Source organism: Nanorana parkeri, unplaced genomic scaffold (assembly GCF_000935625.1).
Source record: "Nanorana parkeri isolate BGI_ZX_2015 unplaced genomic scaffold, ASM93562v1 scaffold1821, whole genome shotgun sequence".
Taxonomy (NCBI): Eukaryota; Metazoa; Chordata; class Amphibia; order Anura; family Dicroglossidae; genus Nanorana; species Nanorana parkeri.
The window spans coordinates 57265-71538 of record NW_017308089.1 but is presented as its reverse complement, the minus strand read 5'-3'; the positions used below and the strand labels follow the sequence as shown (position 1 = coordinate 71538).

Below are 14274 nucleotides of genomic sequence, written 5' to 3'. Positions count from 1 at the left end.
ATTTTTTTAGTCCCCCCCCCCCCCCCAACTTTTTTCACTGATTTTCTTTTCTGCTCGGAGGTACAGAGCAGAGTAGCCAAGCCGAATGGCTCTCGGCTATTCACTCACTGCCGCTCGGCCACTATGAGAATAGCCCGAACGGCGGCGAGTAGCCTGCCGGAGGTTCGGCTCAGCCAATTTAGATGTTGGATCGGCTGAATCCAACGTGTTCTTCACTTCGCTTCAGTCAAACATGCTCAGCATGTTCGTCTGAACCGAAGCTAGCCGAAGCAAGCCGATGTAAGGCTAATTTCAGCCAATGTACGGCTGAAATTAGCCCTACTGAGCTAAAGTGAATAGCATTCGGCTTTGTTCACTTCGGCTCGGTTATTCACTCGACTGCCTTCGGCAGCTTTGTGAATAACCCTCTAGAGTCTTTGTTGTGATCGTTGAGAAAGAATAACTTCACATTAAAAACAGTCATACATAAGACCCGTTTTCTAGTGTGCAGAGTGAAGACAAAATATTTGTGCAATTTTTTAAACAACCCTTAGCACAATTATACAGTGATGTGTATTTGATTTGTAAAAAAAAGCAATATTGAAGGCAAAAAAAGTGCACATGTTCACATGTCTCTGCATTAATCCAAAAACAGTTTACCATTCCTAAACATCCCCACTGATAAATTAGCTTACACAAGCTTCATACTGTCTCTGTAGATCAGTGAAGGCTGAAATTAAGAAAACTTTTGCAATATATCCTTCGAAGTCTCATTGCTGCAATAGCTCACTGTAAGATATATAGTCAAATAGATATATGTTAAGGTTGTGCACAATGTCACTGCTTAGAGAAATCTTAGCATGTCAATCCTGAGAAAAAAAGGGTTTAGAGGTTTCAGAGCTCCTTCTTCAATGGTGGAATTCATGTAAGAAATTCACAACAGCCCCATTCTTGTGGTTCCTAGCTTGTACTGTGTATTTTTTAACAAGGTTGCACACGTTTGCACATCTACAGTTATATGAAAAAAGTAAGTACACCGCATAGAAATTGTTGACTTTTTCAACATATTTGAACAGGCAAATGTTAGATCTTCATTCAAACAATCCCCACAGATAGAAGTGATATACACATACTACAAAAAAAATGACATGATGTACTCATTCTCATAATCTAAATTAACTTAAAAGCAGATTTGTCATGTGGAAAAAGTAAGTATACCCCTACATTTACAATCACTTCAAATCCATGAAAACAACCACCTATGTTTCCCACTATGAAAAAAAAATCTCAAATATCATTGGGGATAGGAAAGGTATAAGTAGTCTTACATACTATAGCAGCAAACATATTACCTTTAATGCAAATAATATAAATCTGATTACATGAATAAAATAAAAAAAACATAAAATTACTTAAAACTAGAGGGACCGCTCTAACCTCTGCTATAGACATGTGTGGTCTCATCATACAAATATCAAGAGCTCTCTGAGGCCGGTCCTCAAAAAGAAGGTTGTGGATGCCTATGAGTCTAGCAACAGATTTTAAAAAATTGCCAAATTATTTAAAATCAATAATTCCACTGTAAGGAAAATAAGTGGTGTAGCTTTCAAATGACTAAAATTTTGTACATGATGGGCTGGTCCAGCAAACTCAGCCCGAGAACTTACAGTCTGATACTTAACATTTTTTCCAGGAACTCCAAAATTTTATTGCAGTTTCTACAGGTAACTCTTGAAACAGCTGGTGTGAAAGTACTTGCATTTACAATCAGAAAGAGATTGTACCAATTTAACCATGGGAGGTTTAACAGGAAAAAACATATGCTGCTCAAAAAAGAACATTAGAGGATATAGGCAAAGACCATGGGGGTGATTTACTAACCTAAACACATGCACGCACTAGGTGCGTGTGATTTTTACACAGCAAAACGTATTTATCAAGCAAAAAGTCTCTAAAAGCATATTTCCACTAATGCCATATATGGAAAAATCATGCATGATGCATATATAATGCTGCTCCACAGTTTAGACAAAAATGGTTAGCTCATGCATTTACATTCCTGCATTCATCAACGCAAGCAACACAATGTAGAGCTAATTTACACAACATCACCTTGCAATTCATGCAGGGCTTTGCACAACACACCTGCTGGGTGTGTACACACTACAAAGGTGTCTAGATTCCACCAATAGATCATGCTAGGAGGGAACACACTACAGAGGTGTATACTTGTTTGTGGCGTGTTTATAAGGTTAGTAAATCAACCCCCATGTCTTATCGAAACAATGTGCTGTGGACTGATAATGCAAAGATAAACTTGTTTGGCTACGGTAACAGTAGACATGCTTGGCACAAACTGAAGACAGCATTTCAGAGGAAGGAATTGTTTTGCTGTTTCAGGGAAGCTTAAAGTCATAGGGATTGGTTTACTAAAAACAAATAGGCTATTCACTTTGCAAGGGAATGTTCAATTTGCAGAGGAATTTTACCTTAGCTTAGTCTGCTGACTTCCATAATCCAATCAGGTTCACGCAAAAACCCTGTTTTTATTTATTTTCCTTGTATACCACTGGGTACTCTTTGCAAAGTAAATTTTCAGCTCATTTACTAAGGTAAGGAAAAATTCCATTCTAAAGTGAAAATTTCCTTGCAAAGTGAACAGCCTATTTGCCTTCAGTCAACTATGAATTCTGCATTGAATCAAAGTGAGCTTGACGTGGGGCCATCTGTCTGAAAATTAAACAGGAACTGATCCATGATAATGAACACCATAATGACCCAAAGCACACTAGCAAATCCACCAAGAGTTTGCCAAAAAGAAGTAATGGAAGGTTGTGGGGCTCCCAGGCATTTCATGCAAGGAAACCCACAAACATCTTGCAACTGAAGAATGTTTCATAACGTTCATAAAGTCTCAGAGACTGGTGGGCCGGTATGCAAATTGACTACAATAAATCATTACTGCTAAAAGGGGGAAATACTAGTATAAATTGGTAGGCAGATTTCTACTGATGTTTACCTGTGCCTAAACTCCAACTTCCAGAGAAATAAAGAGAGATTCAAGAATTTATCAGTTTACAATAAAAAAATCATTAAAATGAAATAAAGTTGTAGCCCCTCCTCCATGCTACACATAGAAAACACATTCACAGGTAATTATAAAATAATTATACATAAGCCATAAAAACTGCTCTCCCAATTATAATCTAGTTGGTCACCTGTTACTTTTGTTTATTAGTTTTGAACCTGCTTAGTTTCTGAGCATACCTGAACTCTGTGTTTAGTCCAATAAACAGGAGCATTCCTGAACCTTTAAGAAGTAGCACTCTGCTGTAAAAAAAAAAAAGCCAGGATAACAGTGGAAGGTAACTAGGGCTAAGGGATGTAGCTAAGATCCTGTGCCACTGCATAAATAAGTACATCCTTGTACGCTGGATTGAACTGTATTGATGATGTTGTGCAATGTAAGACATGAAGTCTCAGTTTTCTTGGGGTTTCAAAGTTCAGGTAAAATGCCAGAAACCCGTGCTTATCTTCTGATCTATCCTTCTAAAAATGCTAGTTGCCTAACTTTTTAATAATGTGTGAAACACTTAACAGAAACAAGTATGCAGATCTGGTGATTTGATTTCAAGATGATATTCTTTATTACAAACAAGTCATTACCTAGCTTAGTTATTACCAACAGTGGCCCCCCAACCTGATTCACACAAAGATGTAATAAGTAATCTACATTCGAGATGAGAACTGGTTTGCAGACTTCAAATTCAGCTGCTGCTGACAAAAAAAAATTCTAAGTGTATAATACAAACGTTTAGTAAGCTTAATGAAAGATGTTATTCTCACTGGAGTTCCTCTCAAATTTGACAAGTTATGTGACAGTGAAGCAAAAGGGAAATTAAAAATAAATGCATCAGGGGATAAATGATCTCAATAAAAAAAAGATACGTACCTGGAAGCGGTGAAAATCAGAAGGTTTGAAGTCATTTGGAGAACAGCCACACCAGTCAACAATGTGTTTGTATTGACATTTGCAGCCTAGTTTTCTATTCCAGTTAGTAATTCGCAAATTATTATCAACCATGGTGTCACAGTAAGGGCTGTTTTCCAACACCGTATGAAAGAAGGACTGAAATAAAGAAAAATAATAGAGGCCTGAGAGTCAATACCATCTTAAAAGAAACACCCATCCTATTATTTTTGCATGCTAATGAATACATTTTACTGTGTAATGTGAAAATAGGTGAATACGTGCCTAAGTACATTGAAAAGTCCTACACTGATCCTCTTAATTAAACATTTTTATATATTTAAAATGATTTTAAATAGGTTTCTTGTCTCACTGAGTGTTTACTTCTATTCTGCATGATTATAGGTGGGTAGATTCAACCTAGCATTAGACAAACAAAAGGCTTTAGAGTGGACCTGAAAAAAAAAATGAAGATTCAATATGTTAGAAGAACATCTATAAGAAATATTGATGAGTGGTGAGGAGGTGGGCTCTTTCCCACACTCCACACTATCCCACCAACATACTACCTAAAAAATGTGCAAATGAAAGTAAACAACCAACACCCAAACATTTAAACAACAAACACTCAAAATAACCCAAATCTTGGTGTAAAAATATAAGAAACTATTACATCCACTTTACTGGAATTATTAGAGTCCCAAATCAACCCATAGTCACTAGAAATACAGTCCCCTCAGAGTGATGTGATAAAAACTTTTACCACCTCTAGTGTTAAAAGCCACAATCCAATATGATACGGTTTCACCATGAACATGAATCATGAATTCCAATTAAATCCATAATCCTTAGAAATACAGTATGCTCAAAGTGATGTGATAAAAAAGTTTTGCCACCTCTAGTGTTAAAAGCCACGATCTACTGTGATATTGTTTCAACATGAACATAAATCCTGCTCACCTTTTGCTCTGGATCATAACTTAAATATCTTAGTATGGCCATTAATGCCTCCCCTTCCCTTCAGATATAGGTTTACAAGAATTTATCAAGATATAAACTCAATATATGCACAATTAGTCAATACTTTATTGTGTCTGAAGCAACATTCAAAAATGGCTAGGATGAGTTTATCAAATATGAACTAAAATAGCATATATGCATAAATTAGTAGTGCATAAACCCACATACCCGAGTGCTAAATCTATGTCATACCCACAAGAGCGGCTAACATATATCATATAGGCTGCACCTAACAGGCAGAAGTAATCTACTAATAATATATAATATAAGCCATAAATACATTAGCAGCCATCTAACTGCACTGTGAAGAAACATCAAAGGATACATTACATACAAAAAAAGTGACATAAAATATTTTTTCTAAAAAAAGGAAACATTGTGAAAAACGTATTGAATCATTTTAGGCATCCAATGGCCGAACAACTAAAAAAACAGATGTAACATACAGTTGTAGAGTGACAAAATATTATGCGTACTTGCTTTTATGGCATTAACTAATTGTAATAACCACAGACTACAAATAATATTTAAAACCATAAACTAAAACCATCTAGTCTACTATGGACACCATATTAATCATATCACCCTTATCTTCTTGTCCAATCCTCTTTATAACATATTTTCAGTATTCCTACTTTCATATCCCTTCCACACAATCCTGTCTTTTAACCCCTTCGTGACTTGAGACATACACTTTATATGCCCGCCACTAAGTGCACTGTATGTGAGCAGCCATTTGGGGCTCTGTTATGCCGGTATCCGCTGAGAATCAGCGGTTATCGTTTATTAATGGATGCCTCAGTATTGAGGCGTCCATTAATGAAAGAGTTAAGCTTTTATAGACACCCGATCCCTTTTAGGAATCGGGTATCTGACAATGATAACAGGGCACTATTTACCGCACTTGCTGTCACTGTTGACAGCTGGTACCTATCAGGAAATCCCAACGTGTGCTGGCTTTTTGCTAAATGTTTCAGAACAGAAACATTTAGCTACATGTTTCTATTGTGAAACATTGTTTCAGGCTTCTGATCTGTACATGTACAAGACTAGACTGGAGAAAAATTAAAAAGTTAGGAGGCAGCTGTCATTTTTAAAGGCGCATACGGATGCACCGATACTATTTTTTCAAGTACAAGTACTGATACTTGTCCAAGTACTCACAGATACAAGTACTGATACATTTTTGTTTATTGTCATGTGACAGTTTTGCTAAGACAATACAGACTGATGATTTTAGGACAGTGGTGAAGTGTCCGAGCTAGGTCCCAGCTGCGACCCTGGTAGTTATCGTGAAAATGCCAAGTATCGGCATTTTCACAAGAACTTGGCATTCACGAGGCATTATCTGAACTGGTACCTGAACACCCCTAGTATATATATAGATAGATATATGTATCTATCGATCTATATATATAGATAGATAGATACATATATCTATCTATATATATATATATAGATAGATATACTGTGTATATCTATCTATATATATAATAATTCAGGATTTATATAGCACCAACAGTTTGTGCAGCGCTTTACAATATAAAGAAGACATTACAATCAAAATACAATTTAAGACAAGATGGTAAGGAGGGCCCTGCCCCTGAGGGCTTGCAATCTAAAGGAAAGGGCAAGTGATACATGAGGAGGTAGTTGCGTGGGGATGAATTGTTTGAGAACAATTGTTTGAGAATATATATATATATATATTACTACAACTTTGTATGGTGGACATGTGACTAAATCATCACTCATGGTTACTTAACTATGCCAATGTCAGTTTCTGACATCTAAAAATTAATTGAGATGCTTTGGCTACATGCATATTTTGGATAAGCTGTTTAGGGATGTATCTCAGTAGTTTTTTTTACAAACATCATAGTTACTGTATATTGTAATTACTTTATATCATCTGTATGGGTGTCAGATGAGTATTCACAAAATAATGTTAAATTAATTTACTGTTATATACAGGGGTACGGGTACTCCTAGAATGAGATCCTAATAGGTTGGACTTGATGGACTAATGTCTTTATTCAACCTCAAATACTATGTAACATGCCACGAGAAAAAGGTATCCTGCACCAAAATGAAGCTATCACCATAAAAAGACAAGGCTGTATAGGTGTTCATTTTATCATACAGTTTTTACTTATTAGTCCCATTCAAAGAATTGCTTAGGGGTAAAATGAAAATTTCCCAATGCAGGGGGTAAAGTCACTGGGTTCCAATATTAGAGAAACCACATTGGTTTCCTCCATTTTATTACCCTGTATGGAGGATGAAATCCTTAACATAAAAATACGATTACTACAGATGTTATAGCCTCCATCCTAGAGGCTCATACATAAGATGAAATTGCTTCTGAAGTGTTCATACTAGCTGCTTAAAAAGATAAAATGGTTTAACTTAATTGATCCAGGGAACAGAGTAAGTTGCTTTTTTAAAACATTATGTTCTATCTGCACTGTACAGTCTTCAAGGTATCCGTGCTTTAACCTTAATCTTTTCCAACTTCATTCAAGTGTAAGCTAAAGTACTACCTGAGCTCTGAAGCACTTATACTAGGTTTGACATCAAGGTCATTTAGTGGGTGATAAAAAAAGGATAGTGAATGAATATAAAACATTATCAAGGTTATGCACTAAAGGGTGAAGAGTTTGGAAGGCCAGGAGAAGTGAACAATCTAGGACAAAATAGCTGATTTGGATACATTTTCCAATTCAGCTCACTTTCCAGTTCAGCTATGTTGTCCTCGATTGTTCAATTCTCCTGCCTTCTCCAAACTCACTTCACCCTTTAGTGAATAACCTTGTATATTTTACAGGCAATGAACATGTAACAATACGTTTTATACTTATTGATGTTAACACATGCCATTCAACAACATCGGATGGCCGATCGGTCACAGAATCGCACACCACCGCTGATCTCGCTGGCGGTGCCATTCTTTTCTAATGATACCCCCGTCACAGCAAGTAGATTGCACGGTTTCCCACCGCGATTCCGCCCGTGCAATCGCAGCTGAAAAAAACACGCACTGCGAAAAAAGGTACATGTACCTTTTTCCAGTGATTGTTGCACGTATATATAACACATTGAAACCAATAGGGCTGCACGGCAACCGCTGTGCGAACCTGGCCTTGAGCTTTGAGACAAATTTGTGATAATGATGGGTTGGAACAGAGATGGTGCAGCCCATGGCAAATTAGTTATTTATTGTTAATCAAGTAACTTGTACTACAAAATTTACAACTGCAATCTGAATAGTTGCAATGCATAATGCAAACCTTTAATGTTTTAACAGCTTTCATAAAACAGCTTTTGTCACCAAAGCATATGTAGAACTATCAAGTGTCCTTTTTTTAATCCGATATGCACTTGGCTGTTCAAAAAAATATACTGTGAATAAATATTACATTTTGATGAAAAAATACTTAACATACTGTAAGCCATAAAATGGAATTTGCTGCCATCATTCAGCAATCTAATTTCTTCTTCGAACTATCAGTCATATTATCTGCGATAGGTTACTGTACAAGTATAGCAATTTTAGGTTTACATGCAAGATATATCTAAAATCTAAAATGCCCTTCATCTTTTAATTTACTCTGGAAACTGGACTAACACCAGTCATCATAAGCCTTGCTACAGGGTCTATTTACAATGAAATGCAAGTTCCAGTTCTAGGGTGCTCTCCAGTCATAACATCGAAAAGACAACAATGTTTTTCAGAGAACCAATGTGAACTGCAAAACTGCAAAAGAAACTGAACTGCAAAAGAATCCATAGGCATCCTAGAAACCATAATGTTACACCCAATGCTTGTAAAGTAAAGGGATTACTCTGTTTTCTAAGAAGTTTTAGACTTTCTAGAGATAGCTCTGGTTTTCTCTTGTCAGCTATTAGACCCCTAATGTCACCTAGCGACCCCAAAGAAGCTGATGAAGCAGAGATCTGTTTCTTCAGCTTCTTCTATAGCTACAGAAAACTGAGAAATGACAGTCTGAAAGTGATGTAATTCACATCACTTCTGGATTCAGTGATTGGAGGGGAGATCAGTCGGTGGAATGTGGAATCCATCCACAGAGATGTGCCAGTCCTGGGCCTGCATGTGATGCCTGGGATAAGCAGCAGCGGAGGGATGGGGACGCACACTTCCTGCTCCTGATCGCATTTGCCCTTATGGGTCTGCTGTCTGGCCGTTTAATTACAATCGACCAGATGGCAAGAGGTTAAATTCAACGTCACCTACGCCACCCAGGGATGTAGATTCATGTCAATCACCATGAGTGATGCCCGACAATGTTGGCCCGCCTCCACAACAATGCTTTCCCACTGCTACTCCTTTAGTAAATTGACAGGTCCACAGGTTCCCTGGTCAGTTCTGGGATCTGTCATTTAGAGGTGGTAGTGCCCCCACTACTAACTGACAGATCCCGGGCCACTGTTTGTAAAAAAAATACGTCACTTTTTAAGGAGTACATCCTACTGCTCCACAATGTCACGTGCATGTTTAAGGCACCTGCAAAGCATGTTATTTGAAGGATTTATTTTTTGTTGCCCTTTAAAAGACCATGTCAGTATATTTTTTTTTTTTAATCTTCGCATTAGTACATGTCCCTTATTGCAGTACACAGCCACCCATGCCCGAGCTTGTAAATTGACCTAGAAAAAAAATTACAAGATTTGTCTCACATTTACTTCAATTTGGTTTAGAGCTATTTTGGGGGTTTATTAAATTTTTTGCTGAGTTCGCCAAAATTCCTGCGAACCGGACTTTGCCTGGATTGTTTATCCCTATATGATATAAGATACATTCTTAGACTGATTTCTCCTGTAATGGAATCATATGTAAATTTGTAATAAAGCAATTGCATGAGACAACAGAGGCAGTGCAATTACAAGGAGGAAATATCAGGATCTCTATATAAATAGCATGGTATTAGCACTAGTGTACTCTTCCAAATAATCCCCCTGCCATTTTTTAATGCTACGTGACAACCCAGTGAATATGTGTTTTATGCTTGAATTGGCTGGTTAAAATGATAAAGGCATGCATTCTCACTCAAGCGCAGCAAAACTCCCCAATTATGCATTGCCCTGTGTCCTTTCATAATGATACAGAAATTCTCTGCAAGATAATGGACAAAAAGGTTATTGGAATTGAGAGAAAAAGGTGATTGCAACTGAAATGGAATTAAAATGGATTATTTAACATGTGTGTTGCATTCAACCAGTCGAATTATGACAACCAGTAGTCTGTGAGATGTGCAATGGCCTAGATTTAAAGAATCAAACGGTGTGAAAAAATATTTGCTGAGTAAAAAATGTCACACCCTGTGAAATTCAAAATAATACTCCTACGTTGAATGCAGCAGCTGCTCAAGCTAAAATGTACAATAATATCACTATAAACAACATAATGTAAACTATAATTTAGTGTAAGTGGCAGAGGACTTGCGGGTGTAACAAGGGCTGTGCAATTGTGTTGTCACTCTGTCAATAATAAATTAAGTACATTTCAGTTTGTAGCTCTCGCTAATCCTGTAGTGGTAAACTGGAACTTGTATAACTGTAGTAAAAATTATATTAAACCAGGTTCTTGAACCCTTGTCTCCAGAGGTCATTGAAGTCTAGATTTCCTTATTTAATTATAGTCGGTTGACATGACTGTAACGCTTTTGAATAATTTGTCCACCTATATAATTTTCACATTTTTGTTAATTGAATCTAAACAATTAGTATATCAGTATAGAACTGCATTTCAATTCACAGTTACAATGCACATATAAAAACATCAGAACACAAATATGTGTCAAACAGTTGTACATGAGTATAGAAATGTACAGATGTTATAATTACAATGAGCATATAAAAACTTCTGATATGTATCCTAAAATAAAAAACTAGAACGGTAACAGTATCTTGTGTTTTTTGTTACATACACACATTGTATAACACATCACCAAGCGGTGAGCTTATACTGATTGAGAAAGTTGTGACTGAAAGGCTGGGGAGGTAATTCCAAGCTTAAATTTAGAGTATATACCAAAGATCCTTAAGCCCATATGCTTGAAAGATGATTTGTCTGAGCCAGCTAGAAAGTGTTAAACGATAACCTGGTCCCAATTTGCAGGGGCCATCAGGGCTGACAAAGATGAAGTCAGTCTTTCTACTGGAAGCAGTGGCTGCGTGGTAGACATGCACAGTATAAACTACATTCAACAATAAAAGGAAATCTCCTTCTGATGTACTGGGGCTGGACAGAGCACAATGTTCCAGTTGAGGTAGAATCCACCTTGGGAAGGAGAGAGGCTCAAGGCCTTAATATAACATTGTCCTTGTGTAAGCCCAGAAAAGTTACTCTACAGTACAAAGCCGCCAATTCAAACACATGCTCTGCAGAGGTGATGGTGTCAAGGTACACAATCATGTAAGTATGAGTGAAAAGGACAATACCCCTTATAGATATAAAGAGTCGTTTTTTGAAGCGCTGGGAGAACCAGATTTAAAAACCACAGAACCCCAGGTGGGAGCACACAAGAAGCTAAATGGGTGACACCCTGTACAAAGATCATAATCAAAGAATGGGAGTCTACCCTTCTGGGACCAAGTGCTGACTGTCATCTGTGACATAACTATGGTGGACCTCAGACACAACCCGGCGGCATATCTTTTACACATGTCCTCGATTCCTATCTCAAAATACAAGCGTTCAATCACACGCTACCTTTTGGACACGGTCAGAGCCTGTATAGCGTTGCTGTGAAAACAGTCATGTCCTCCCACAATTCAACTATGGTTCTCTAAGGTGCAAGACATATATGTCACGGAGGTACTGATAGCAACCTTGAGAAATTCTGAAAGGAATTCCTGTATCTATTTTCAGCACTCTGACTGTTACTGTATGCTACCCTTATGACCGGTTAACTGGCTGATTACATTTTACATGGCATATTCTAATCCCAGTGTGCAATCTGCTGACGGCTTTTGTTCCAGGATACAAATCCCCTCTTTTAATTTTTTCTGTCTGACGTGGATGGGTGGGTGGGAAGAGCAACTCAGGTTTCTTGTTCTCTTCTGCTTAAGTTTTTTTTCGCGCCTGCACAATTTCTCTGCTTTAATTCCTCTGTCTTAATTCCTTTTCAGCCGTAATGTCTATTAAGGTATCAGGAAATTCTAATTGAACTCTCAATGAAGTAGTTATTGTTTTCTTTTCTCTTTTATGGATCATCCATTTGGTTTGAAACAATGTTTTTTGATGTTTTTAAGTATAATTTCTGTCATTATTATCAAGGAGATACATTTATGGCCACGTTCTTTATTCTTGGATGCATTTCCATGCTATATTTCTTACTTGTACATTGTACTAGTCATGTCTTGATGGCTGACTGTCATTGGCAATGCTTTTTACTTGTTCTGTACATTTTCAGTTAATAAAGAATTAACACAAAAACAAATGAATGGGAGACTAATGGTGGCTGTAATAAGTTTCCAAGTGCTGAGCTATGACCCTTGATAGTACTCAGGGCCAAATGCTGATCAAAGCCAGAACAGGACAGAAAATCAGGGGAAATCAGCTGCGATGATCTTCTAAGATTATGGAAGGTAGGATTTCCCCAACTCCAGAGCTGGATTCCTTAGCCACAAGGCAAGAGACAACTTGGTCCTTGGTGTCGGGTGAACCACTTTGCCCAGTGACTGAACCGATTTATTTCACACTGGCAGGATGTTGAGCTGCAGAGGCCTGGATTGAAACTGGGTACACAGGAATGCTCTGAAAGAGTCTACCATCAGCCCTAGGACTCACATGCAGAAACAGAATCAGCTACCTTTTGGACTGAAGAGTACCAGTCAGCAGAGAGTTTTAAGTATTTTGGTCAGGACCTTTGCAGACAGTTTCCCTCAACAGGAGGTGGTTCAGATGTCCCTCAATAGGGAAGCACTGGGAACATACCAAGGCAAGCAATGAGGCTAGATACTTGGTGAATACACGGGTTGCAGAAGACAGAGGGAATGTCAAGGCCATGAACTGGAAGTGCTAAGGTTCCAGAGCAAACCAAAAGAATCGCTGTAGTCCTGGAAAAATAGAGGCTTTATGTGTACAGAAGACAGAATGTCTCCCTGATGAATGGAAGCTATGACAAACTGGGTGAATTCCATATGGAATTCATGGGACAGAATAAACAAATTTACGGGCTTGAGATCCAAGAAGTGGCTGATGCCCTCTTTTGGCTATGGAACTATAAAAAGGTTGGAATATAATTCTTTATTTAACATAGATCAGAAATATTTGACTTAAAATATTAGATGCTTGTGGAAATCAACAAGTATAATGAAACCCTCCCATAAATATCTCTAAAATACTGTATTTTAAGATATGTGTTATTCTAGCCTAGAAGGTGGATCGCAGTTTTTGTTTTTATTTTACATAGAAGCAGTGGCGGGAAGGTGCTACCTCATGCTGAGTGTCAGGGAAAGAGCACAGAGTGTGTGCATGTGGCGCTTCACTTAGTGAAGCACTTAATTCCTCCACATTTAACTCTTTCTGTGGAAGAAGCAGAAAAAGGGGATAATTATAGAGCCCAAATGGCCTAATAAATGAGTTAGCTCCAAGCGCTTGACTCGCATGGCCTACCCAATGGAATTTGTAGATTCAGAACAGCTGGAGAGCCAAGGTTGCCTACCCCTGCACTAGAGGATCTGCCACCGCTCTGGACCTAGAAAATGCTTTGCGAATAACTAACACAGTGGTCTGGAAAGCATCACAAGCAGACTCCAGTCCTGGAAGGTCACATTCCAAGCAGGTCTGGCAGTTGTCAAGTCCAACAGGATCCAGGTACAACCAGGTACAACCTTCAAAGACCCAATTATCTCTGAATCCTGAGCATCTTAATGAACAAAAAAGAAAGTACACTCTCCTATTATTGATAACACATAGTTGTGCTGGATAGGCCATTAAATAAATTAAGCCTTTTTCACAAAATTTACATTCAGCTTCAATAAATGTGGCTGTTTTTCTGTAACTCTGTAGAGAAGTCAAGGAAGGTGAAAATAGCAGAATCCTCACGTTGTAGTAGTGCCTTTCTGTCTGGTCTTTCTTAAACACAGGTGAATGTCACCAGTTTGACAGTGTGGCTAAAACTGACCTTGATAGGGCACCTGGGGGAGGGGGTTTAGCTGTTTCTCTGTGTGCACTTTTAACATCAAAGGCCATAGAGAAGAAAGCATAAGTGAATGTATTTTGCAGCTATACTATGTTGCAAAGTTTCCAGGCGGGTAACTTTTTGGTGCCACCAATC

The 14274-nt window shown here is 37.9% G+C and overlaps 1 protein-coding gene across 1 annotated transcript in view; it reads right to left on the bottom strand.

The window, feature by feature from the left end:
• Window positions 1–14274, bottom strand: part of XYLT1 (xylosyltransferase 1) — a 104000-nt gene that overhangs the window by 34533 nt on the left and 55193 nt on the right. The window contains exon 4 of the mRNA XM_018571726.1: window positions 3932–4108. Within this exon, the coding sequence (XP_018427228.1) occupies window positions 3932–4108 (177 nt within the window). The remainder of the gene's footprint in view (window positions 1–3931; window positions 4109–14274) is intronic.